Source organism: Aptenodytes patagonicus, chromosome 1 (genome assembly GCF_965638725.1).
Source record: "Aptenodytes patagonicus chromosome 1, bAptPat1.pri.cur, whole genome shotgun sequence".
Classification (NCBI taxonomy): domain Eukaryota; kingdom Metazoa; phylum Chordata; class Aves; order Sphenisciformes; family Spheniscidae; genus Aptenodytes; species Aptenodytes patagonicus.
This window is the reverse complement of record NC_134949.1, coordinates 226266836-226294082: the sequence shown is the minus strand read 5'-3', so window position 1 is coordinate 226294082 and position 27247 is coordinate 226266836. Positions and strand designations below refer to the sequence as shown.

General features: G+C 44.3%; 1 protein-coding gene across 4 annotated transcripts in view; it reads left to right on the top strand.

Annotated features, from left to right (window-relative positions):
* The window catches only part of FAM168A (family with sequence similarity 168 member A), a 220615-nt gene that overhangs the window by 104813 nt on the left and 88555 nt on the right, over positions 1 to 27247 (top strand). For all 4 annotated transcript variants that reach the window (XM_076328521.1, XM_076328518.1, XM_076328520.1 and 1 more), the window contains one exon: positions 8142 to 8229. In XM_076328521.1, the coding sequence (XP_076184636.1) occupies positions 8160 to 8229 (70 nt within the window). In that variant the 5' untranslated portion in view covers positions 8142 to 8159. The remainder of the gene's footprint in view (positions 1 to 8141; positions 8230 to 27247) is intronic.

The window sequence follows — 27247 nt, the reverse complement described above, 5'->3', positions numbered from 1 at the left end:
AGCTGAAAGAAGGTAGATTTAGATTAGATATTAGGAAGAAATTCTTTATTGTGAGGGTGGTGAGGCACTGGCACAGGTTGCCCGGAGAGGTGGTGGATGCCGCATCCCTGGAAGTGTTCAAGGTGAGGTTGGACGGGGTTTAAGCAACCTGATCTAGTAGAAGATGTCCCTGCCCACGGCAGGGGGGTTGGACTAGATGACCTTTAGAGGTCCCTTCCAACCCAAACCGTTCTGTGATTCTATGGCTCCCAGCTAGCCCATGCCACCCTCGTGTGTCGCCCCAGTGAAGAGATGGGTGCTACTGCCCTGGTTTGGAGGTGGATCTGTATGAGAGATGCTATAGGACTGTAAAGTATCCAGCTCGTTTTTGTTTTCCTTTTGCTGGCCTTTGAGATTGGATAGGTCAAGTGCTATATGGAAATCCCTTGCTCCACAGCATTTCCAGTTGTTTTAATTCTTTCCCTCCATCAGGGTCAGCTTCAGCTGAACAGCTTGGGTTTCATCTGGTGGGAACCATACTGCTGGTCCGTGGTGGTCGTTAACATCTTACTGTTCCTGTCTCTGCTCTCCTGTGGATGTAGTCCTAGCTGGTAATGTTTCTGTGACAGGGGACAGTGGCTCATTGCCGCTGCCCTGGGACTCCTCAGAGCAGCCGGGTACAAACGCACTTGCCTTTGCGATTGCTGAATTGGTGTGACACGAAGTATCTATGAAGAATATACATCGTCAACGTAATTAATGATTAATGCAATTCAGTCACGTTCAGAACCTCATGATAGACCATACACAAATGACGTTGTGTTAATCACCAGCTGCATTAGCTGTACTGCTGACTTCAACACCATCCGTGTTCGTACAGTGAACGTCTTGATTGCATCGGGTAATGACTACGCTTCAAATATTTTCGTATCATGCTTTTTATGTATTCTCTCAAAGTTGCAATCTCTTGAATGGAGGGAATACACCCTGGAGGTATTTAAAAGACGAGTAGATGAGGCACTTAGGGACATGGTTTAGTGGACATGGTGGTGTTGGGTCGACGGTTGGACTCGATGATCTTAGAGGTCTTTTCCAACCTCAATGATTCTATGATTCTATGATTCTAATATTATTTAAACTAGCTCTTCTAATTCAAAACTTGACTGGAGAGTAAAACCGTGCAGCGTATCTTTCCTCTGAAGATGGTCCGTGCATGGAGGATGCTGATGCTGTCTGCAAGCCTTTACCCCCTTGAGGGATGCAGACGTGCCATCCCAAATCTGGTTCACATCAGCAAAGGCATGCCTGCGTGCAGTAACGTCGACTGCTAAAGCGTTCCTGAATCGCTGCTTCACTGCACATTTTCATTTCCACTGGAAATGCTCCCAGAAAAAAAGGGTCCAGGACATGACCGAGAGCGAGCGAGCAAGCCTGAAATCAAATGTGCGTTTCAAATGTGGAAGCACTTTTTGGAATAGCAAACGTTTTCTCAGGATAGAAGAAAAGCTTCTTGCTTAGCTCTTGCTGCTAGTTGCCACTTCATGGGTGCTTTATCAGTAAAAATAGCCATATGAAAATCACTAGATGTATCAGTAGGATGGTTTGAGGACAAGGATGACCCTTCTGCTCCGCTGCATGAGTTTATGAAGCAGGGTGCTGTGGGTTTTGGGGAGCTGGAGTTCGCAGTGCAGATTTTAAAGTTATCCAGGTAAAACAAGGCTGGAGCAGAGCTGAAGTTTTCTTTGACAGTGAAAAGTGAGGAGAACTGCAGAAAAAAAGCAATAATCAGGCTCCGGAACGATGCCCTAGATCGATTTGTATAAACATCAAGGTATAGCTGCAGTATAGTGGAAAAGAGAAAAGTGAACATATTGAACAAACAAGACCTACCATTAATAATTTACTGCTAATTGAAGCCTTAAACTTTTTGTGGAGTCTGGCCTTTCTTTGGTTTCCCTCTTTAAATTGATTTTTTTTTAAAGTGCATTTTATTTTATAAATAAAAGTTTAATCAAAATTGTGTCAACTTTGACCTGATTCTTTTATAACGTCTTTAACAGGTTAAGTATTTTGCTTCACATGAGATACGTTCAATCAACTTTTAGTTACGGTATAACTAAAAAAAGGAGTAAACTAAAAAGGAGGTGTTAAATGTGGAAAACCACATCGTGTTACGAATCTCCGAGCTCGTGCATACTGTCACAGCAGAGTTTTTTGGGGAAAGGTGGGACGTAGCCTTGTAGCTTGCCTAAATTAACCTTTGGCAGATGAATTGGAAGTTAGTTTAATTATTGTTTGGTGGATCCCAAGTGAGGGTCAAGCTTGAAATGACTTAACTGAAAAATTGTCACAAAATTATTGGAATTTGAATGCAGTGTAAGGTCCGGAGGTCTTTCCATGTTCAAGGCGGCTTTGCTGGAATACTATTAGCACGCGATCTGTATAAAATGAATTTAAAGAGGTGATGTGCAGATCAAGGAAGAAACGTATCTCTTTGCTTTGCCTTTTTTCTTTGTTCACTCTCTCTCATGTTCGGTTCTGTGCCGCCTTACGTGAAATAAATAATTTTTGGTACAGATACGCAAACGCTCAGAGGAGAAAACCACTCTCTTTCCAAAAAAAAGCTTAAGGAACGGGTCTCTCAAAAGCACTTACATCCCAGTTTCACGAAAGACGAAGGCAGATCACAACCTAAGCAGTATGGGAAGTGAAAGGGTAAGTCACCTTGACACAAGGACTGACATGAAACAAGATGGAGAAGTATCTGTCAGTTTGCATTATTTACTATTTTCTTTACATTTGTATTTAAGTTTAGATCTACTATTTAATATTTTTGCGAACCTGAAAGATGCGCGTGTCAGTGTCACTCTTTTAAGAACCCTGTAAAATATATTTATTTCTCTGTTTATAAATATTTTATTCTTCGTCTGAAAAGAAAATGAAAAATAACTTCTTAAAATTCCTGAATCTTGCATGCAGGTTTATTCTTTTCTTTTAGGATTTTTTAAATCTCCTTCAATGTCATAGAATCATAGAATCATAGAATCATTGAGGTTGGAAAAGACCTCTAAGATCATCGAGTCCAACCGTCGACCCAACACCACCAGGCCCACTAAACCATGTCCCTCAGTGCCTCATCTACTCGTCTTTTAAATACCTCCAGGGATGGGGTCGTCTTTGATGTCGTCTTTCTTTTCCTCTGCCTCTGTACGGTAGAAGTGGGAAATACCTATATTTCTGTATATCAGAGTGGGAGAGGTGTATAAGATGCCAGATCCACCAACGTGTGCATAGAAATACTTGCGTTAAAACTTGTTTATGTGTAAAAATTACTGATGCCCACCAGTATTTGCGGACTCAAAGCCTGAATGACTTTGGGAAGCAGTGAAGCTGGTCGCGGCGCTTTCAAAGGCACAGAATAAACTAACGATAGAGAAAAACAACAGGGTAAGATGTTCCCGTTGTCTCGCGTCCGTAGTAGTCTGAAGGTGGTGGTGATACCTGTGCTGGTTTTCGAGTGCTTTGGGTGCTCCCGTAGGAAGAGGATGAAGTAGGCGATGTCCCAGGGTGTCACCAGGGATGGGGGACAAAGTCCTCTCCCTTGGCAGCAGCAGGAGAGCACGATGCAGAGCCCGAAGCCCAGCTCTGGTCCAGCGAGGCGAGGGCGCCCGAGCGTAGCTCTGCAGCCACTTCACAGCACGGCCAGTTCCAGCTCAGCATTCACGGCACAAGCATTTTCATTTCCCTTCTCGTGCTGCTTGGAAAACCCCCGTGCAAACTCGATTTGACTGGCGCGTTGGCCTGCTGACGGCGTGGTGGCCGGCCGTAGACTGGCCTCTCTTGTATTTCTGTTTACCCTTCACCTGAAGTAATTTCCTAGTGTGATGGAAGCATGCCATGCACTTTCACAGGAAAGATAAAATAGATGAAAACGTAACCAGGTTACAGCCAGAAAGTATCCCGAGACTGTTTGCTAGCAGCTTATTCCCATGGCATTCCTGTTGGAGTTACTCCTTCAGCTCCTTGCTGGAGTCTCAGCAGATTCTAAGCAACTGAGCATCGCTGTCGTGGGGATTAGGAAGCGGTGGAAGCTCCGTGCAATAGGGCAATACTCGTGTTTGTCGGTTTATAATTCATTTCTTAGTCTTTTTGTTGTGTATTCATGGCCACGAGCAAGTGCTGCAAGTTATTGTGGCGAAGGAGGTTTAATTTTGCTAATCCTGTTTTATTCCCATTTTAGTGTAGCTTTTTGAATGCCACAATGCGGTGCCTGTAATGAAATTAAAATGTATTTTTGAATGGCATTGTCTTGCAGAAGGTGTTGGAAGCTCATCTGAATGTGCTTTAATACTAGATGCTGAAAAGAAAGAAAATCATCCATCTGAAATGCCGTTCACATGGACTCTTTCATGCTGGCTGGAAATAACACCCTGCATACCAAGCAGGGAGGAAGCACAAGCCTCTTCCTCACAATACACTCAAACCCCTAACATGATTACAATCTTTTTATCTCGGCTAAAAAGCATTTTCTTTCATCCTTCTCAATAAGAGTGTTTCTTTTTACCGTTCGGTCCGACACCTAATGCAAGGCAGACATATGCAGCGATTTTCACCAAATTATGATTTATTTGTACTCTTTACACCCAGAAAAGTGCAAATGAAATGATGACTGCATTGAACAAGGCACTTTATAAATGCAGCCAGGACTCCATCCTTGTCCGGGAGCTTACAGTGGGACGGGCAAGGCAGATAAGGAGCGAGAGGTGGGGACGGTCACAGAGGTAAGGTGCCCTGACCCAGGCACGAGCAGCTCTGGGAGGGGGATTCGGGTCTGCTGAGCCCCAGGAAATTTGGTGCCTTTTTATTTGATTTTGCTGCTGAGGGGAGTCCAGGCTTGTCAGGTCCAGCTGTCACTGTGCGGTCCTGGGTGGAGGAACGCACATTCAACTGGAAGGCGGAGGGAAGAGGTTGGTTTTCAGGCAAGTCGGGTCCTTGAGCTGGCTTGCAGGAACTGGTGCTGCTGCAGAGGAGGATGCTCGGTGGTTTTTGCTTTTCCTTTTGTCGTTCCTGGGGAAGAGGGACCCTCAAAAACTCTATTTCTTGGGCAGGAAGGCTCAGCTAGGTAGGAGGCTGGCTCTGTGTGTATGAGAAGCAGAATGCAGGGCTAGAGTAAGATGGACCCGTGATTTCCTAGCTCCGTTGCAGAACATCCTCAACTTACAGATCCTCTGAAATGGCCAACACAAAGAGCCATGTGCCCGCGCTTGACTGATGGATTGCAGCCATTCGGTATTGCTGCAGGGATCTCCCAGTGGCCCCCCCATGCAAAGAGCACCGTTCAGCACCATGGGCACATTTGTTGAGAGCATAGTCCAATGTCAGGCATCGTGCTGTTGGTTGGGTGGCCAGGCACCTAAAATGGAGCCTGGATATTGACTTTTCTCCTGGGAACGTGAAGATGGCTGGATAGGCTCAGATCAAAGGTCCTCGCAGCCTAAAAGCCTGTCTGGAAGGGCGTCTGGGGGAGAGGAGGAATTGCTCTGTCCCTTGGAAGGCTTTCCAAATCCAGCCATCCCAGCAGCGAGGGACATGGTGAGGCAAGCAAAGCAGAACAGTATTCAGAACAGTACTGCTCTTTGAAGGTGACTCCCACCGACCGCATTGTAGTTTCCGTGTGCAAAGTAGTTTTGGTGTGCGTGGACCAGATTTCTTTCAGAAGCTTCACTCCAGTTGCCCATCACACGTCCTCCAACCTCTCGTGGGACATACAGGTCCATACCGGTGATGGACGTACCAGTAAAGGACATACTGGTGATGTCCTTTAGACAACTTCGAACCATGTGTCAGGTGGGGACCAGACTAAAAACCAGACTAAATCCAGTTCAAAGGAAACCCGCAAAGCGCAGAGGGTGTAGCCATAGGAGCCTCAGCCCAAAATGCTTTGATTGCCTGATCATGTCTGATTGCACCAAAGTGTTTGTAATGTAGAAATGTCTTTGGATTTTTATAGTGCTTTTCCTTGCAGAATATTTTACGACCATTAAATGTTCAAAACATCTTCTTGCCTTATTCCCACTATTGACATGGAATCTTCGTTGCAGGGTGATGATGGAATCGAATTGCAAAAAAGAGTCATTGACGGCGACATTTGGGTGAACAGGAGGAGGTTTTGGCTTCCTGGCTTGTGTTTAGAGCAGCAGTAGACGTTCCTCGGGCGTTGTGCTGTGCTGGCACCTCTGGGCAGCACGTTCCCCCACCTTGTTACTGTCAAACCATCTCCTTTCAGATGCTTTCAACTTACTGAAAAAGTATCTGCTCAGGTGAAACGTGTCCTACATGCTTTGGACAAGAAAAGGCTTTTCATTTTGGTGCCTTGCATACGAAGATTTCTTCAGAGAAATTACGTGCGATAGAAATGTGGTGGTTGGGCTTAAATCAACATTGTTTTTCACTAGAGAAAAGAAAATAGTTTTTGTGAATATAGATGGGTTTTGAAGTTCATCTCCCTATGAAGAAGTCATATTTCTTAAAGCAGTGGTAGGTAGGTGTCATACAGCGTATGCAGACACATAATGTGTTTGTTTGTCCACAGTTTGACGTATACATATGAGCGTGTCCTGTATCCGCCGCATCCTACGCTGAAATAGCCTCCTGTGTTGATCGGGATCCGTATGGCAGCCCAAAAGCCAGGCTTTTGGATGGACATTTACAGAAACTGGTGTTCACCATCTCAGAGACAGATGACGTTCGGTTTTCTCTTCTAAATGAGGACTCAAGCCAGAAGGCAAACACCCGCTTGCCAGGGGCAGGTTCGCCAAGACTCGGAGCACTGCCTGGGGACACGAGGACCGAATGGCCATAAAACCCTTATGCTTGAATGTAAATCCCCAGCTGTAATGTCTCATGGACGGAAAGTTTTCCACTGATTTTCCTGTCGATATTCTTAAGAGCTCCATCGTGTGTTACTGAAGCCGCTGGCGTAAATACGTGTCTCTGTGTAGCTTTCTCTTCCAGCTCACTTTATAACCGTGATTTTCTTTGCTTTGAGAATTGCTCCTTCTGTGCTAACTTGGGGGTGGAGGGAAGGCTAATTAATTAAGCAGTAATTGTTGTCAAGTCAATTGGTGCTAACATTTAACATTTGACTTGTTTACTATCCTGAGGTAAAGCGGAAGGAGTTAATGATCTAACAAATTGTACATCCATCAAGAGAGACTTGTTTGGAAAGAACGGTTTTGTTTATGAACTGTAAAATAATACATTTAAAAAACCCACATTTTGAAGCAAGATCGTTGAGATTCTTGTGTGAAATTGTCACTAGATAGCTGTGGAGACAAATGCGTCGCCTAATAAAGCTTAATGACTGATTTTCCCATTAATCAGAATTGAGAATGTGCTTCATTAAGATAATTAACTGAGCCAGTTGCTTAACTGACAGTTAGTAGACACAAATTCCCAAGTTACTTGCTTTCCTCTAAATAAAACTCACAAGAAGCTAAGCCGGCACTGCTTGATCATCTTTATTGGAGAGAGAAACAGAAAGGCTGTTAAAATCTCATTGCCCGTCTGGGACAGCGGTGGGATGTGGTGGGTGGCACTGGGTGCCCGGCGCAGCCTTGCACCGGACCCAAGCCTTGGGCTCGAGGTTATGGTAGTCAGCTCAAGCTGAAAGCTCGCAAATACTCGCCGCTCTCCATCTCACCAGCAGCAAATGGTCTTCTATCTGCTAATTTCTGAAAGGTCAGGTCTTCGTTGTGGTTGTTTTTGTCACCCAAGAACTATTAGCTCCTCCAAGGGGGTGAATTCCGTGTCAGAATTTGTGGCTTCTCCTCTTTGTTCATTGCAAGCTAGAAGCGGGGTCATGAGTCCTGAGCCCCCCTGAAGGCAGGGATGTGGAAGATTAATTTGCTCCGGGTACATTTGTAGGCAGAATATGCAGCGCTGAAGAAGTTAGGGGAATTAACTGAGAGATCCAAAACTTGAATTATTAAATATGCTATCTGGTTGTAATGTCTAGTTGTAAATCCTTTCCTTCGCAGGTCTCTGTGTCTTGAATTATAACACGATAATGCTATCGCATAGCAGAAGACTCTTTGCACAGAAGACGACTCTGGAGCTAACGTAAGGCAGTCGTCTCAACTCTGCTTTTCTTTTGTCCTCAGAGTTCCCGGTCTTCCACCATGAACCCTGTTTACAGCCCCGTCCAACCTGGGGCTCCCTACGGAAACCCGAAGAACATGGCGTATACAGGTAGGACCGGTGTTCAGTGGCTCTTTCGTGAACGTCCGTATTCGGTGGTGAGAGCAGATGATCATTAACGAGTGGTTAATCCCTTAACGAAGGGAGAAAGAGTTCCCATCAGAGAGCCAGACGGGAACATGACTTGCAGCAAAAACTCTTCAGCGAAGCCAATGCAGTAAGGTTAGTGAGAAGGAACGGATCTGAATTCGTAGGAAGAGGATGCCCTGGAAATCCTAAAGAAAATGATCAAAAGGGGGTTTCTTTAGACAAACGAAACACGCAAGAAGTTGCTGGGGGAGTCAGCTGGGAGGTGGAGGGCTTGCCTCCGGAGCTGAACTGAGCGACTTGGGTGCACGTGCCGGAATAATCCTGCCGTAGAAACGAGGATCCCCCAAGCGAGAGCCCGTTATTTGGAGAACATGCGGTTATTGTTATAGGTGGTGATTTAAGCTATGTTATTGACTGATTTTTTTGTTTTCAAGTTCTGCTTTGGTTGGGTTAACAAGCAAGCCTGATGTCTGTTTGACCATCTTTAGAACTGAGTTGTCTAAAAATGTCATCTTTAATACTTGAAAAAGGCACTGAAATATGTTTACCATAATTATGTAACTAGTGGGGAACTAAAGTGTACTGATATGGACAGAATTTAGCTCAGAGAGAAACAGTGCTTTGGAAAAAGAAAAGCTCAGCTTAGGTGCATCCGTGGTTTTCCCCGTGGGTTATGTTTACCAGCAGTTGGTGTATAGTTGATCTTGTTGATCTTGTACAAGCACCTTACAAAATCAGCCTTGGAAGACACCGTCTGCTAACATTTTGTTGAATATAATTAGCCATTAAGTGTCATATTGTGTTAAGACTTCCTTCTTTCTATTTGCATTGCCAGTTGTATATGTTGACTTTTACCTAATGTGTGAAATTGCTTGGGAACGTGCTTTTGTGGGGGAAAGTGGTCAACGGCAAATGGAAATGAACGTCAAATACTCTTAGCGACTTCATTTACAAAATACCCTCACTGACGTTGGTAGCTGCTTCAGCTGGTAGATCAGTAGGGCTGGCTGCGTTGCTGCGAGGAGACCTGTCTGATGCTCTGTGGAGCGGAGAGTTCCTCAAAGGTGTTTTGCCCCATTTTTTTTCACCCTTTCTATTTCCCTGTCAAATTTGTGCATGCTGCTTTGTTGGAGACACTGTAGCTCGGGGGAACTTCGGTCTCACAAAGCACTAGGGGCTTGGGGGGAAAAAAAATCTCTGTGAATAATAGTCTCTTCAAAAATATCACCATTGTAAGAGGACTGCAGACTCCAGCAGTGCTTGGGTGATAGAATGAGCTCGTAAGTGCACAGTTATTTTCCTACACTAGAAATAACAGCAATTTTGTGCTTTCCAGCACAAGGATGGTTTGGACAAGAGTCTGCTTCTCTCCCACTCTGCCTTTTTTTTTTTCGGTATGTGCTCAGAGCTCCACCTTAATATCCATGCAATGTAGATTTTTTCCATATCTGCTTTCATACAATCCTGAATGTTTTGGAAGCTGCTTTCTGGCACTTGATAAGACAATTTTATGTAAATATTGAGGTGTAGATTGGATAGGGTTTGTACCCTGACCTTTCTGGAAGGTGAATTTTGGAGGGTGATTTCCTGTTTAGATGAATGAATTCTACATGACTGCATTCTGAATAAGTTAAATGGCGACATTAATAGGATGTAGCCTTCTAAAATAACCTGGTTAATCACCATGAAGATTATAGCGTGCACTTAAATATCTAAAGCTATTGTCTGCCTCGGCCAGCTTGTGCCAGCTCTGGCGGCATGGCGAGGCGGCCCCCACGAGACTGGTTTCACCTCAAACCATCGGACTTCAGGCATTTGTCTTCCAGAGTTCGTGGTGAATGAAGAGAAATCAGCGGCAGATGTGCAGGATGACCTTGGAGAAAAAAGTTGGAGGCAGATCAGACTAGAAAAAATAGAACAAGGTCCTTAGTTATGCCAATGGAAAAGCAAAGAAGTGAAGATTCAAGTGACTGGTTGAACGTAGGACACCGAAGCGGGAATTTTATCGTCTTAGCGCTTGGTTTTTCCATTGCGCAGGTGTAAGGTAAGGAGTCAGCGGGCTGAATTCTTACAGTGAAGTCCCAAAATACATAATAGGTTAAAAAGTGTTTAAACGAAGAGCTATTGTCTTTGCTAGGCAAATAGCATTACGAAACCTTTTAAATATGAATTTGTTTGAATATTTAATGAAAGACCTAAAGTTATATTGCGAAAGAGGGGGAGAAAATTTAGATTTTATCCTTTGTATGGAAAAGACAGGCAACTCCTGAGGGTGGTCTCGACGGTTATTAAAAGAAGGCTGCCACGTGTCCTGCATTACAAGTGCCAGGCTCTCTCTACCTAATTCTTGCTTTCTATGCTTAGACTTCATTTCCATTGCTTTAACTTGCATCATTTAGCTACGTATCAGTTCCTAATGTAGCCACAAGCTATTCTGGAGGATATTTAAACTCATAGAGACAAACAAAATAGACTTTTCACAGGAGAAGCATGAAGTTAAGGAGTTTGTAGATCCTTCCTTCTCAAATTGCTTTGAAAATAACCGCTGAAGCATATGACGTGGTAGATCTGGAGGGGATGTTGACTGCCATCGCGTGTGCAAACCCCTTCCATGGTCCTGGGAGCTCGTTACAGCTTTGGGGCTTAACGAGTGTCTCGGTCCTGATCGGCAGCTGACTGGAGGAGTTTGCTCGGAGCCCCTCATTTGAAATAGCGTGTCAGCAAACCATTCCCACGATCACTTCATGAGACAGCGTGTACGACATCTGTCCCAAAATTTTGATTTGAGATCTAATTTGGCATACAATATAGAATTTATACGGTATAAGATATATATTTTTTTTAATCTCACCTTTTTGCAATAGTGGAGGGTGCTGAAAAAAATGCCATTTATATTAGGCAAGAAAGAGAAATAAAAAAACCTGAAGTGTAATAAAGTTGAGGTAAAGTTTGTTAGCCTTGGGCTATGTTCTCGGTTTGCTTTAGAGTTCAGGTCTTTTTACCCCAAATCTAGTACAGCACGTGTATTACTTAAATTTTTGTCTTTCAAGATCATGCATGAACCATTAATTTCTGACCTTGTGGAATATAACTCAGGCAGGATATATGCAGAAGGAAAACAAGGATGGTAATCAGGATACTGGCAGGTTGAATTCTATGCTCTTGTGGTTTTTTAGTGGTAAATGTGAATGCTTTATATAGAATAGATTGCTTTCGGTTGAAATAATTGGTTTTAATCTGATTTTCTTCTCATTCTCACTTCTTTGTTGTTTACCGTACCTGGTGGGCTAGGGAGAGAGGTCCATTTCAAGATAAATAACAATTTTTGTACCAAATTGGCTGCTCGTGTGTTAGGGAGAATGGGAAATCCTTGGCACATATTCAAGTACTTGATGTACCATACGTTTATTCAGATTGTTAATTTTTCCATTTTGATCTTCCTTAAAGGAAGTGTGAAGGACAGTTATTTCCTAAATGACTTTTAAAGTGTGGTCTGAATTAGATGAATTTTTATGGGAAATTATAATTAAGTTTAAAAAAGGAATTTTAAAAATAGAGTTATTAGGTGAAACAAAGTCAAAGTCCTGTCTCCCAAGTAACTAGTGACAGGACGAGAGGAAATGGCCTCAAGTTGTGCCAGGGGAGGTTTAGATTGGACGTGAGGAAAAATGTCTTTACTGAAAGAGTGGTTAAACATTGGACCAGGCTGCCCAGGGAAGTGGTTGAGTCACCATCCCTGGAGGTATTTAAAAGACGTGTAGATGAGGCACTTAGGGACATGTTTAGTGGACATGGTGGTGTTGGGTTGACGGTTGGACTCGATGATCTTAGAGGTCTTTTCCAACCTCAATGATTCTATGATTCTATGATTCTATGATTCTGTTAAAAATTAAAAAAAAGAAAGTGTTTAAAAAAGTGTTTAAAAAGTGTTAAAAAGTGTTAAATTCGTAAGAGAAGTGTTTATCGAAACATTCCCCATATTTGAACTGATAGATTTATTAAGCAAAGGTGGTTTCTCATGTAGTTAGTACGTCTTATTTTTCGGGGTCCTTAAGGCCCCCAGATCTGTTGGATTGCAACCTCCTTCCCGTTTTCCTCCTAAACTGAAAGAGTGGAATAAGCCTCGCGCGTTTTCTGCTAGCAGTGCTTTCTCGCTGTTGAAGGAGTTGGCTGTTGAGCTCAGCTGAGGCGACACGGAGAGAATATTCTCGCTGCAGACGGAGCTACGTCTGCCCAGCGCCGGGTTTGTGCTCCAGCAAGTCCTGGTTCCTGGTGCTCGGCTGGTGACTGCTTCCACTTCGCTAATTCGACGTATTTTAGAACATCACCGGCAAACGGTGGTTGAGTGTTGTTTACTATTTAATTAAAACTGACTGTAATTAACTTGGATCTTCATGTAAGCTGTCGTTTTAATTGAGGTTAACTTTAAAATGTATTTAAGGCCTCTCATTTGCTTTTTTATTATTTGTAGAATTCACTTTACCTGCCCCCAATGTAAGCTGCTGAACCGCCTGGTTTTCCTTTGCCGCGTTATCCTTTCCCTTTTCTTGCGTCTACTTTTGCTAAGGCACCGGCCCTGCAGCAAACGGATGAGCTCGTTGGTGTGGAATCAGGGATGAAGAATCAGTCTCTCCTGTAGCTTGTTTGACTTCAAGTGTGAAACTATAAAAGTGTTTGTTATAGCTCACACTATTCTCATTTTCCCTACCAGAAGCTGATTAATATGCTGATAAGATGCTGTGATTCATGAACCTTCGGTAGACTGACTCTGTATTCGTTGTAGTTATTACTAAATAATAAAATCCAAGAGCCCGAAGATGTGAAGCTGGTTAGTAAATCTCCAAAGAGTTTGTGTCACACCGCTCTAGTGCACGACACTTTCCAGGTCCTGCCGCCACAGCAACCCGCTCCGGAGCTTCCATGCTCAGAAGAGACGTTCTCCAGCTCAATTTTTGCTGATGGAAGCCCTTGGTTTGCTTTGGACAAACAGCCCCGTTTAGGTTCTATGTGCAGTGAAGCAATATTTCTATTCCCCCCCCCGCCCCGTAATTACTGAAGGTAAAGGAAAAAATGCTTTTATTCAGTAGATTATTTGAAATTTTAAAAGGAACAGGACAAGTTCTGTTTTTCTAGTTGCTCACTCTTTATCCATTCAGAAAAATCACTAAAAAATATGGATATATTCTCTTCTGTTCCTTCTTTGGCCACAGATTACTGATGATACTATTCCAGATGGTTGTCCCCCTCCACCTTTTCCCACATCCAACCTTCCACTTGCTCTCTGACAAAAATTCACACTGTTTTCCTTCAAACTCCTTGTACTAGTCCTAAATCCTGCTGTGGAAGTGCCGGTACTTTTCTATCTGGTGCACGCACCCTTTGACCCTGCCTGGGGTCTCTCCTGGTCACCCAGATTCGGAATTGTTTTGCCCAATTTTAGGTACCTGCAGTGTGGACGTGTGTGATCCCCTGAGCTGCTTTAATGTTAAGGGACAGGAAAAGAGCATCTCCCATGTGGTCTGTTTTACTTTATGAGCCGTTGGGTTTTGTCCTAGAAGTGCTCGTTTCTCTCTGGTACTGAAAGGCGTATTGATGGCTGACTCAGATGTGGACATCTGCACAAAGTGGTCTGCGTTTGATCTTGAGTCCCATCCCTGGGGTTTGTGCCTGAATTATTTACTGCAGGTCTTCTAAAACGGTAAAATCCATTTTAAAGAGATTCTGTCTTGACCAGGTTATGTGCTTGGCTCTTGGATGGGAAGGGAAAGGCAAACCTATCTTCAGAGGTGTGGGGCAGGGAAGGATGGTGACTCTTTTTCTGGGCTGAATACTCCCATCACACGTAAAATGTGGACACCTTGCCCACTGAAGGCCAGCTGAGCCAGTCATTTCTCAAACACAAGGGTTTTGGCTCTCATCTAATCTCTGCAGCCTGTGGCCATCACTGCAGTCTGTCCTCAAGGCCATGAGATCAAGGTTGTTTGGACTAGTGAGGACACTTGGTCCGAAGCCACATAGGTCACTGATCTTCCCACCGCTTTGGTCTTGCTCAGGAAAGAGTCAGGGATATGCAGCTTGGTGGCAGCCAAGGACAGCATGGCAGAAAGCAACGGCAAGGAGTCCTCGAGAAGCAGGGTCCTGCCCTCATAAAGAGTGTAGAGAAGACAACCGAATCTGTGTTTCTTTCAGGAACCGGTAGATCACGGGGTATGTATGTGAGCTGCTGTCATCAAGAAGCTTTTGTTGGGTGGCAGTATTCAAATTGCCTAATCCTCTGGTTTTGATAGATAAAAACATGCGTTCAGAGTTCTGATATCTAACGCGCTTGTTCTGTCGGTAGTCAGTTAGCCACGAGCAGCCCCACTGCTGCAGATCTCTAAGGAGTTCACTTCTCCAGCCATGCTGCTCGGTGGGTCCTCATCTCCAACCTGCAACTCTCAACAGATTTCACCAAAAACGTCTTACGATCAGCGTCACCCTGTCTGAGACGATTTATCCTTATAGGAGGCAGTGCCTAATGTCCTTAAATCTGGCCAGATACAGCCCGGGAACTCTCTGCTCTTCCACCTCCATTGCACATCAGGCCTGGGAATCCCAATGGCAGTATCTGAACATGACGGATACCCTCATTCCTTCTCCCAGGGCTTTTCCTGGTTTGTCAAGCGAGGCTCCCAGCCTTCCCGTGTCTTTGCAGCAGGAATTTCCTTGTCTTTTTGCTAATGAACCTTGCCTCTTTTACTAATTCATTTTTTCTCTTTTGCTAATGATTTGTTTCCATCCTGCATTCAGGTTTCTGCCGTGGATCTTCTGCTGCTTCTCCACTTGTTTTTCATCTCGGAGAGGGCTGGAAGGTAACACCCTCCGTCACCCCCTTCCCTGGCTTTTTGGGAGAGATTATCAGTCAAGCCCCTCTGCTGCTCTTCTGGTCCTTCTCCTTCTTGCATTGCTCGTTCCCTGGAGTCTTTCACTCCATCCCAGCTATTTTTCCTTCTCTCTTGCAGCCTGTCAGCCCGGCCCAGCTGGCAAACACCTGCGCGGGTCCGGGAGAGCTGGACTCATTTCACCAGGAGGAACCTGATGCCTTTTGATAAAAGGGCTTTGTGCGACTGGGTTCTGTTTAGCTGCATTTCCAAAGTGGATTAACCTAGACTGCCCAGAGGGGCTTTTAGGGAGCCTCTGCAGCACACGAATGTGAAATAAATATTCAAGGGTAGCTGCTCGGCAAGTTTTATCCTGCACAAGATTCACCAAAGTATTTTGGGGAAGCAGAGGAGTAGTCTAAAGCAAGGAAGACTTTGAATCACATTTACAATTCATCTGTGATCTTGCTGCAAGATACAGGATGTTCTTGCTCAAGTAACAAATGTGTCTTCTTCATTTTAAAGCATAAAACAGTCTTATTTCTGACGATTTAAGGAGAAGTCCTGGCTAAGAGCTTTGCCATTTGTATGTAGAAAAGCGTGGTGTCTCCTTGTGTCACTTGTCAACCTTTTTTACACTGTCTGCAAGGTCTGGGTTCATTTGCTTTCCAATTTAATTGATTTTCCTGCTTCTTCAAGTGGCTAGCTCTCTGTGGGATTTTTGAGAGCACTGAGAAAAATATATGACAGTAATGTGATTTTAATTTACGGTGTAATGCACACATGCGGTTATAGTTACAAGATTTTGTGATAGAGAGGGGGTGTGGCTGGTAGGCAAATATGCGAGGCAACATGCTAATTACCGTCTTTTTATGTTGGTGGAAAGGCATCGGTCTGATATTTTTCTTGTGTGCCTGAAATCTTGGAGATCTTTCGGAGGGATTCCTGAAAGGATTAAGGGTTTGTGCGAGCTGATGCTCTTACATTTGTGACCCCCGCTGGCAGGCTGCACAAGTGAAGCAAAAATCCTACAGACATCATAGTCTAATTCTGTCTAAATCTTTGTAGAAAGGTGGAGAACAGAAATGCAGTCAAATTCACTAGGCTGATCGGCAGTGGTTGCTGAGGATGGGTTTCCTCTAGGACCCTCCACATCTCTGCTATTGCACGTTGAGTGAGCCCAACTCCATCCTTTTCGGATGTGGAAAACTCCAGTGCTTCCTCCGGCACGTCAAACTCTCCCACCCGTGATTTGGGTTCCCCGCGTGGGACCTCTGCGCGCTCCAGAGGGGCGGGATGCGTCCCTGAGCCGGGCTGTTTGCTGCACTCCCAAATTGCAAACTCCCAAGTTTTGTCATTTTTTTTTCCCCAAGGTGAAACCGCAACATTTGTTCGGACATAATGATTAACCGGGGGAATCGGCATCGTCCGCCCTCCGCTCGTTGGTTTTGTTGGCAGGACGGGAGGAGTGGGATTCTCACCTGTGTTTTTATCCTAATCTGTATCATTTGTATTTGTTGCTGAACCTCAGACACAACTGCACGTGTGAGGACTGACCTGATGTACACTTGACTGTCCATTTAATTTATTGGTATGTTGAAAGCCGGTAGCCTCCAATTTTGTAGAAGACGGAAGGATGTTCCGATAGGATTTCTACAGTCAGCTTTTAATCCTCTTTGTGGGACAAAGATAATTCTAGGCTTGATTTCAGCCTTTCTTATTAACTTAAAATTAAAATTTTGCTGTATTATTCTCTGGAAAGACTGGGCCTTTGATAACAGATTAGTTCTTTGGCCAAGAAAACCAAGTTCTTTCAGAACTGCTGTGTGCGAAGAGGATAAATTAGACTTTTTTTCCTTTCTTTTTGGCATTCCTCAGCACATTTGCGGGGAGTGCCGAGGAACGCGAGGCAAATGGCTTTGGTGCTGAAGCAGGCAGGGTTGGGGTGCTCTCCTCCTTACCTTTCCTTGTGCTTGTAAGATCTGCATGCATGTCTACCCCTTCCATTGATCGGGAAATGCCATTTCTGGAGTTAATTAGGTGATCCATTGCTTACCGGTTCTGTAAGACAGGAATTTTAAACTGTGTTCAGGGTGTTGAAGTGACTTCAGGGTGATTAAAAATGTATGAAGTGGGTACAGTGAATATTTTTCCTCTGGCGTTTCTTCATGTTTATTAATTGGTGTGTATAGAGCAGACAGGAAAATCATACTTGACTGGGAGAAGAATGAGCTCTGACTTGTGTAGACTCTTGTTATTTTTATGTTTAAATGCATAATTTTTGCACAGGAATACTACCAAACAACTTGCTGAATTTCTCAGTGTTGGAAGCTGTTTGAGTTCCAGCGCTCTGGTTGATCAACGGCGGCTAATTCACCATCTTTGTAATAAATTAACCCATGGACTTTCTCAAAGTCATAAAAAGCATAAAACCCCTAAGGAAACGAGGGACAAGTTTTCTTATTTGGGGAGCGAGGGAGAAAGAAGCAGAGAGGTTTGGGGTGAGATTAGGGTTATTTATGAGTGTGCGCGATGGCTGTAGGCTGTATTTGGGTGGTTCTCCTGCCAACAGCAGCACCGTTGGACGATGGACATGGAGGTCACCCCACTGCACTCACCTATGGATGGACACAGGTTACTGTGCAAAATAGGTCTTGGTGCACAGAAGTTTGGGTGCCATATACCTGTTTTTCAAGACAAAAGACTTTCTTTCTTTTTAGTGTTAGAAATGGAGGCATAGTAAAGCTCCTTTGAAGAAAATAATTCATAACATCTCATTACAGATGCTTGTAGGCTCAGCTAGCTTGGAGATGGGTCCAACTGACGTCAACCTTCCGAGGAGTTTCATAGAAACTTCGGGGAACATCCTTCGCCCCTTGTTCTCTAACTGTTTGCATAAGGTTTTACACGCTTTTGAGTTTCCCTGCGTTGTAAACAAACAGAATAGTCTCAGATCTTAAAAGCAAACAAAACTTACGTTATGTTTTCCTGAATGACCCCATTGTATGCCTTTTAATCCTATGTGCTCGGTTGGTATGTGGAACTGGTTTATGCTCTGCCTCATTTCTTGGCTACAGTATTGATTTTGTTTTTCCCCGTAGTGGAGAAGAAATAAAAAGATTAAATGACGAGGGCTGAAGAGGGCTGGAGAAAATGTGTATAAGGCAGAGAAGAAAAAAACCCATAGGTGCAAAAAAAGAGATGGCCTTGGAAACATGTTTTGAAGGGGGAAGTACTCCTTCGTTTAAAGAAAATAAAAGGTGAACGGAGAATTTTCTTGTGTGTCGGTTACTTCTGTAGAGTATTGGCACATAATCTGAAATTCTTCACTCACTCGGGGAAGAAATAAGCTTTATTTTTAAGCATGAGCTCTACCAAAGCTCTGTCTTGCATAGCGTGTAGACAAATTCTAACCGTGATTTCGGCTTTTAAAATGTATATTCAGTATTAAAATTGGTGAACGTAATTTTTTTCCTTGTCTTATTTCTTAGTCTCTGGATATCATAGAATGAAACTCTTTTTTTGGTGGCTTTGTTAATTTATAGCGTGTTTCTACGCCATCTTCTTTTTCTTTGTTTTAGCCATGATTGTATTGTTTTACACCATTTATAACTTCTTTTTCTATATGTTCCCTTTACTTCCATATGTTTTCCTATATTTTACTTTGCTGCTGAACGACAAGGAGCCTCTGTATAGGCAGTCAGAGATCACGTTGGCCGTCCCGGTATCGTGTCTGCGGCAGTTCGGTTCTCCTTGCCTCTAGGTCACGTTGCCAAGTCACGCTTGATTTGCCGTACATCAGATCTTGAACTTATTTCGTCCTCGTTGCTTTCCAAAGCCCCATAATTATTTCCTCCCTCCCCATAACTATCTCTGGATGTCCAGTTTGCTCTGTTGAGAAAGCTGCTGATGTGGGTGGTGTTCCTACGAGGAAGCCCCTCTACCGAGAGGTTATTTTAGGGACCTCCCTCCCCTTGTTTCCAGTCTAGCACACCTCCTTTCACAAAGCCATGGTGTCTCTCTTCCAATGGTAGCAATTGCGGAAAAAATATTAGATAAGGTTTTAAAATCCTTCCTTCTGGAGGTGAAGAGCATCAGCATCGGCTGGCAGAAGTCCGTCAGCGGTCGCTAAATGGGTCGGTGATTCTCTGCAGAGCGCTTTGGGAGCCTCTGCCGCGGGCGCCGTGGAGCTGGAGTGTGACTTTGTCATTGTGCGGATTTGAGATGGGGGTTCTTAATAAAACAACACGAAAATGTCTCGTAGCACTGAAACCCCACGCCTGCTCGGATTCTCTCAGCTGTAAGTTAAAATTTCACCGAGTCTAAAATAAATGGTTTTTTCTGCGTATTTTTTCTGCCAATTGCAGTTCAAATTCACATCCTCGCTTGTTTTTCTCTGTGCATACTCGCACACCACACATTCAATACCTCTTAAATCCCCAGGTGCTTCAATTAAATGGTTGAAAATAAGCTCCAATACTGCCTCATGATCCACTGAAAACCCTTAATATTTGCTGCTTTTCCTGCCCCCCTTCCCCTTTCTTTTTTTTGTCTGGCACAGCGAGTGAGTGGTTAGATACGTGTTATATTTTTGTAGTCTGAAGGTAATAAATTAAAATTTTGTAGCTTGACTTCTGGAAACATGTTCGTAGATTAAATATTGAATTTTTCTCCTCTCCTGGTGCACAATTATTTTTTACACCGTACACAGTCCGTGCGAGGTCTGTACATAGAGAAACGTGATCTGGTATGGGGTCGTAAAAGACTTGTATAAGCTTCAGAAATAATCCCCTGGTTTGTACCAGATCTGTAAATTACCGACTCTATTTTTCTACTGTGCTTTATACCTAACATCTTAGTTTTAGTTTAATGGGGATCAGCTTTCCCAAAGTGGCGCGGTAGAGCTCTGGCTCGTTAATCTGTTTTGTTATTCTGTTCGCGTTAGATTTAGCCTCGTCTGAAACCGAAATCAGGAGTTGCTTATATGCAAACGCATTCGTATACTTATTTTAAAGTGCGTGTGCCTGCCTTTCCCTCTCCCTGTGCTTGCTGGCATTCGGCCTCATTTCATCTATTGCAGTACTGGGCTAGAATTTTAATGTCTCTGCGGCCAGCGATGATTTATTAGATCCCAAAGCCCTGGCTCAGAGTGCAGGAAGAAAATATTGCATCAGTGAGCTGGCTTGGCACTGCTCAAATAAATGAGTCCTGAAAGACTCTTTAGTGTTACGGCCTTTTTTTTCCTTCCCCTCCCCTTTCCCGCACCGGTCCTTCCCCCGTCCCCCACCCCATAGTTTCTGCTGATGTTGAGAAGTGCTCGTTTCCTTGCAGGAATTGCCATCTCTGGGTCTTTTTGCGATAAACGCTTTTGTCAACAGCCTCGTCATGTAAAGCCCTTTGAATCCCCGTGGTCGCTTCGCGTGGGGCCGAGAAGGAGCTGTAATCCTCATGTTGGGGAAAAAAGGAAGCTTTTGTGGCAGGGCCCAAGGTTGGGCTCCTGGTGATGAGCTGGTGGTGCCGCAGCATTGCGGTGCATGGGGAAGATGTCCCTGTGGTCCTTGTTCTGGCCAGCACGTAGTGCCACCAGCTCTACGCTCAGCACCTCTTTGGGGTGGCACGCTGCCGGAGCAGGCCCTGTGGGTCATTGTGGCTCGGAGCTGAGCTCCCCGGGGGGATATTTTACCTACTGTAGGTTTTCAGAGTCTTTGGAAAACGTGGTTTCTCCATTGAGCTTATAGTATCCAATAAATCTTTGTTTAGCTGGGAGGAAAATTGTGCTACTGCTTGAAACGTTCCCGCAGGTCAAGGCACGATGAGTTATGTGTTATCTGTCACTACGTTTTTTTCTCTTGTATGTGCTGATGGAGAGGTGATTTAATTTTGTAAGTGCGTTTTGCCTCCTTCACAGGACAGGAATGAGAGCTTTGTCATTGCTCTGCCACTGAAGGGACCGGGTTTTGGCCATCTCTGCTGCCAGTATCACTGTGTTCCTGGCCACCCTACCGACATGTCACTGCGGTGCGCTCCTCTGTGGGGCGGCCATCTCTACTTGTGATTTAAAGTATTTATCATAAAGGAGCTAATCCCACTGCTTACAGATAAGCTGGCTGTGTTTGCTGCTGGTGTTGGTCCTAAGGATGCTCCTTGTGTCACCAGCTGAAGGCAGGTGTTGGGTGGAGATGATCAGTCTCCTGTGGGCAGAGAGGGACGTGAGAGTTGCGTTAGGTGGGCAAAGCTAGCTGCCGTCCACTGCTTGTCCAAAATGCTGGGGGCACTTCTCACGTCTGCATCAGAGCTGTCATGGAATCACAGAATGGTTTGGGTTGGAAGGGACCTTTGAAGATCACCTAGTCCGACCCCCCTGCCATGGGCAGGGACATCTTCAACTAGATCAGGTTGCTCAAAGCCCCATCCAACCTGACCTTGAACACTTCCCATGATGGAGCATCCACAACTTCTCTGGGCAACCTGCTCCAGTGTCTCACCGCCCTCATCGTAAAAAAGTTCTTCCTTATGTCCAATCTAAACCTACTCTCTTTCAGTTGAAAACCGTTGCCCCTTGTCCTGTCACTACAGGCCCTGGTAAAAAGTCTCTCTCTGTCTTTCTTAGAAGCCCCATTTATATATTGAAAGGCCACAGTAAGGTCTCCCCAGAGCCTTCTCTTCTCCAGGCTGAATAACCCCAACTCTCCCAGCCTTTCTCCATAGCAGAGCTGTTCCAGCCCTATCACCATTTTCATGGCCCTCCTCTGGACCTGCTCTAACAGGTCCGTGTCTTTCTTGTGCTGGGATCCTGTCTTAGCACTGATCTGGGGAAAGAAACCAAGCACTTTAACGTTCCAGAGAAGAGCAGCAGCCTGTGACCACCACCCCAATGCTGGCCGTGCTCACCTCCAAAGCCGGTCCCCAACAGGTTCCTTCTAGAACCCAGCAGCCTTTCCCCTGGGGGCACGTCTAATTCGTTTCACTTCATAAACAAAATAATTTTGAATCTTTTCACGAAGAAGGAGAATAAAGAAGAAATCGGGCTGAAAAGATGAGCTCTCAGAAGACTTGAGTTGTGGGCAACAGTTACTGGATGTGAGAGTTGGAGGGAGAAGTACAAGAATGAAACCCTGGAGTAATGACAGGTGAAGACCTTCATATCTCATAGTCAAGAAATTCTCTTTAGTAAGTAACCAAGGGCAGCTTCAGCCTTATGCTTGATTTGTTGCCATCCATTTACACTCAAAAATGATGTTGCTATCTCTTGTTATTAGAAACCTGACGTATTGCAGAGAAGAGCATCCATCTCCAGGGAGAAGGAGTCGTCGATTTTGGTGGCATTCCTAGGAGATGCAAAGCACGTGATAACTGTAAATGAAATCAGATAGGGGAAAAAATAGATTTTAATAGCCTAACAATGAGTTGTTTCATTCAGAAAGACATGAACAGACATCTGAACTTCTGTTTACCTCTAGTTTCTTCTTATTTCAAATTAGTAACTATTTTTTGAGGTGAGGACCATTTTGTGCTGTGTGTTGAAGGTGTGGGTAAAGGTGTGCGTACTGTTCAGGCATTCTGTTGCCAGAATGTTTTTCTCTCCTCTGAAAACAGTTAAGGACACAGTAGTATAATTAACTGTCATAGGAATTCCAGGGTGAACAGAGCAATTTTTCGTTAAGTGAAGAGACAGTAATGATTATGTTGTCTTTAAATAGGGCATGGTTTGCTTTGAGCCTATTAATATAATTCAGGGTCTAGGACTGCTGGACTCAGACTTACGGCGCGCACCTACAACATCTCATTGAATGCATGAGCAGCAGGTTGGTGACTCTCAGGTCTCTTTGCAGCCATCTGAGACAAATTCAGATCTTAGGTGGGGGGATCGTTCTCTGCAGTTACCCACCTCTTTCTGTTGGCTTTGGAGAGTTTAGGATAACAGCGCTTCCCGTGCAGGGACCTCAGTTGGGCGCTTGACCTTTGGTACACGCATTTGAACCTGGTAAGTTTGTCTCTTCTCCAGCACCTGACCCCAGGCTGCAAGGTGTTAAACTGTAAAATCAGTGGCTGACATCTCCCCGTCTGATGGGAGGGAGAAAGCAGAATGCATTTCTGCTTCTGTGTCCAACCGAACACTTGAAGGTCAATTCTGCTAGCTAGCTGTAAGTGACGGAGGCTACGAGAGAGTCCACGTGTGTTACACTCTGTATTTGATATCAGTTTCCAAAGATGGTGGGAGTTGTCCGTCTCATGCAACTTGTTGCAATGACTCTGGCAAGATGCAGGGAGGCATGTAGAAGGGGAAGGTGACTTCTTAAAAAAAACCCAACGCGTGCCTCATCTCCCTCTTGCTGATTCTGTCATACTCGCACGCTCACACCACCAAGATGAATGTATTCGCGGAGTCTGCCAGGACCACATGCGTGCGCGATGGAGAATAAGGCATGCAGCCTCATCACGTCTCTTGGGTTCCCCTTCATTGGCAAAGACCAGCTGGTTTTTGGATGTGCCATTTGTGCCCTTTAGGAGTTGACGATGATTGGGATCTTTCACCTCTTGTCAGCCGGTAGCCAGCATTGCTGATTTACTTATCTCCGCTTTCTCCCTCTACCTGGAGGTCTTAATGGCTCTCGTCCTTTTTTTTCCCTGGTTTGGGTGTGTTGAGGAACTGGACATCCTGTGATTTTTAATGCGCCGTGATGTTAATGACCTGCTGACACAGGTGCCATCAACACGTGCTTTTCTCTTAACCCTTCTTCTGCTCTTTCTTCAACACAGAGCTGCATTATTCTCTCTGGCAGCCATGGGAATGCCTCCACCGAGATAAAATAAAATCTTAAAGGTTTCAAATTATGCTGAAACTAGTGAAAATAAATAATAAGCAGTAGTGTAAAAACGAGTGGCTGATGACAGGTATGTATGAAGGATAACACTCCTTGAGCTCCCGCTCCCCTTGAAGGGAGGAGAGCCCACGGGCATGGGGCTGGTGTTCGCTTTCCAGCTTACCCGGTGTTCCGCCGCCAAAATGCGCTTGCCAAAACGCAGGGACTCCAGGTAAAGAGGGAAAGCTGGCATCGGCATGGCCTTCGCTAGCTTGGTCCTATTAATTTGCCTCCATTAAAACGATAAATCATTCAGATTGGCTGCTTCCCTGAATGTTAGTGGTGCTTCTGCCTGAGAGGTTGGCCCAAGTGACCTGCCTGCTCCCTGCCAACGTTTCTGCTACTTGTCCCATAGTAAAGATAACGTTATCTGAGCACTGAAGGGCAGAGGAGAGCGTCTCCCTCAAAAAGGCACCGTGCATCTCCCCATGCATTTTCATCTCTGGCTTCTTTTCTGTCCTATCAGTGCTTTGGTTTGGCTGTAGAGTTTTTTGATTTCTTTTTTAACCAGACAGTGCGTTATCCCTCCCCTGCTTCTCCCCAGCTGCCTGGTTCCTTAAAGGCAGCGATGTGTAATTCTCCCATCGTGGATGTTAGACCCGTTATGAATAAAGATGAAGTGGAAGCGGAATGCTTGCCCATTAATTTAAAACTTTGGTTATCATGACAACAGGTTACAACTCTCTTCATTGCCATGACAATCTCCTGCAAAATTGTTAAAATGTCGTCTTACGGTTATTTTTAGTTTGTCCTCTATTCCCATGGAGACCAACTTTTACTTGAAGTGTTTGATGCTTTGTGCTTGGAGCCTTTAATGAGCCTCACAGAAGTATGTAAGTCAGTAAAGGCAGAGACCTCCGAGGTCAACCGATCCCTCCGTCAGCCCTTGCAAGGATGATCTGTACAGTACGCTTTTCTACTGCTTTGTTGTATTATGTGCACTTCTTTTTTTTTATTATCCTCTCTTGTGTGATTTTTAACATTTACATTTGCTGTAGTGCCTAAGCACTTGTATTCTTCTTTGCGTATGACCCTATTTATTGCATTAAATTCTGTCTGAAAACTTCAGATTCTGCACAGGACACTGAAAAAAAAAAAATCTACAAGGGAAAAAGAAAAACTATAGAAGACCGTGAACGGGACACTTAAAGTGGTAATTTGTTTTCAGTTGCTTTGTAGTTGTTTTAGGGGAAAAAAATGCACAGAAATTAGGTTTTCTCTCTGTCTTTCTAACAGTTTACAAAAGAAGTTTTACTGGAGTAACGTTTGCTCGATCAGCTAAAAATTTACTAGCTTATCATTGAGCAATATTACAAATTACCTCACTTACAAAAGGAGATAAAACTACTTTGTGAGCCTCCCTTCTTCCTGTGCTTTTATTTTCTCCCCAAGTAGCCAGCTCATGTGAGCCATGGGAGTCTCCCCCTCATCAGTTGGAATTAGAAATTAAAAGTAATAAGAACGAATAGCAGAAAACCAGGTTGCATCCATCGGACTGTTTCCCAAAAGCTGGGCAAGGCTGACTGTCAACTGCTGTTTATTTATGAAGTATTTCTCTCGCTGCTTTTTCAGTGGGTGTGAGCATGGCTACTCCGAAGTGAAACATGGCAAAATTGAGATGGCATCACCACTTGTGCTGAGCTGGAGAGGGTTAGCAGAGAGGTGACGCTACGGATTAATCCGGGTTTCTTTACATTTAGGCACTTGCCGTTAAAATTTTAAAGAAGGGCACCTTCCAGTATACTGTTGTCTATGCAGTACTGATTCAGATCATTCCAACATCATGTTTCTTTCACAGAGACTGAAAAAAGAGTATTTCTGTAGGCAGCTGACATGGGCTTGATGCATCCCGTGGCGGTGCTGCCGCGATGGTTGGGTTTTCTCTGCAGGGCTCCACAAACAGCAGAGCGGATCGAAGCCTCTTGCCCGTGGGTTAATTCTGTGCCCTCTTCCACTTTATTGCCTGTGGGTTTATATTTGTGAGGAATATCTGACGCTCTCTGCCTCAGCCTGGAAGTCTCTCTTGAAGGTGGCTGAGACTCTGTAGGCATTTCATTTGTATTCATCACACCTTGACTAAATGGGTTTTCGCTGCACTTGGGAATTTTTTCCACGTCTAATAGCTATTACAGTTTTTATGTAGTTTCTTGATAGCCATCTTAAATTGTTGTATCATTAATACTAGCCTACCTCTTAGCTCTACTTCCTCCGCCTTTGTCGTGTGTACAGCCTTTAAGTACTTGTAGACACTCATCAGCGTCCCATAAAAGACTTTTCACCGAGGCCTGCAGTGACAGGACAAGGGGCAACGGCTTTGAACTGAAGGAGGGTAGGTTTAGATTGGACATAGGGAAGAAATTCTTTACGATGAGGGAGGTGAGACACTGGCACAGGTTGCCCAGAGGAGTTGTGGATGCCCCGTCACTGGAAGTGTTCAAGGTCGGGTTGCAGAGGGCAGTGGAAGATGTCCTTGCTCACTGCAGGGGGGTTGGACTAGATGATCTTCAAAGGTCCCTTCCAACCCAAACCCTTCTGTGATTCTATGAACTTGTCACTTAGCCAAACTACCCGTGTTTCGCTATCTTAACCTTTCCCCCCAAAATCAGACCTTCTGGCACCATAATCCTTTTAGGTGCTTTTCACTAATTTTCCTGCAGGTTGGCTTCATGGGGATGGGGTTGGATCCCTAACAAACCATGCCGGGAGGTGCTCGCGCTGGCAGAAAGCTGGGGCATCAAGAGTTTCTTGTGACGAAGCTGGTGTTGGTCAGTGCTCCTATTCCTTGAAGTAAAACTGGTTGTTTTAAGAGACGGCACAAATATACAGATAGTATTTCTATCAATAATTTTAGGCCTCTCTAGCTCAGGAGCTTATAATTGATTCTAAAAAGCTCTTTTTAAATGGTGTAAAATCTTTCCCTCTCTGGGTTAATTAAATCCTTTTGCTGTTTAAGGTCACTCTGAATCTTTTTACAGCCGATGAGAGCAATCAGAATATTTTTTTAATGTCTGTTGCTTGCAGAATCTCAATATTCATCAGAGTCCTTTCGCTTTCTGGTGTGTCTGATTTCGCATTTTCCATGCGGAATCAAAATATAACATGATTTCTGCGTAACTCAGCCCTCATCTCGAACGTTGTATTGTTATTTTGGTAGCAGGATTTCCTGGGAAGGTTAATGGTTTAGTTCTGCTTTTCAGTTACAAGCGGTAGTTATGAAATACGGTTGCTTTTTGTAGCGCTAACCATAGCAATCAC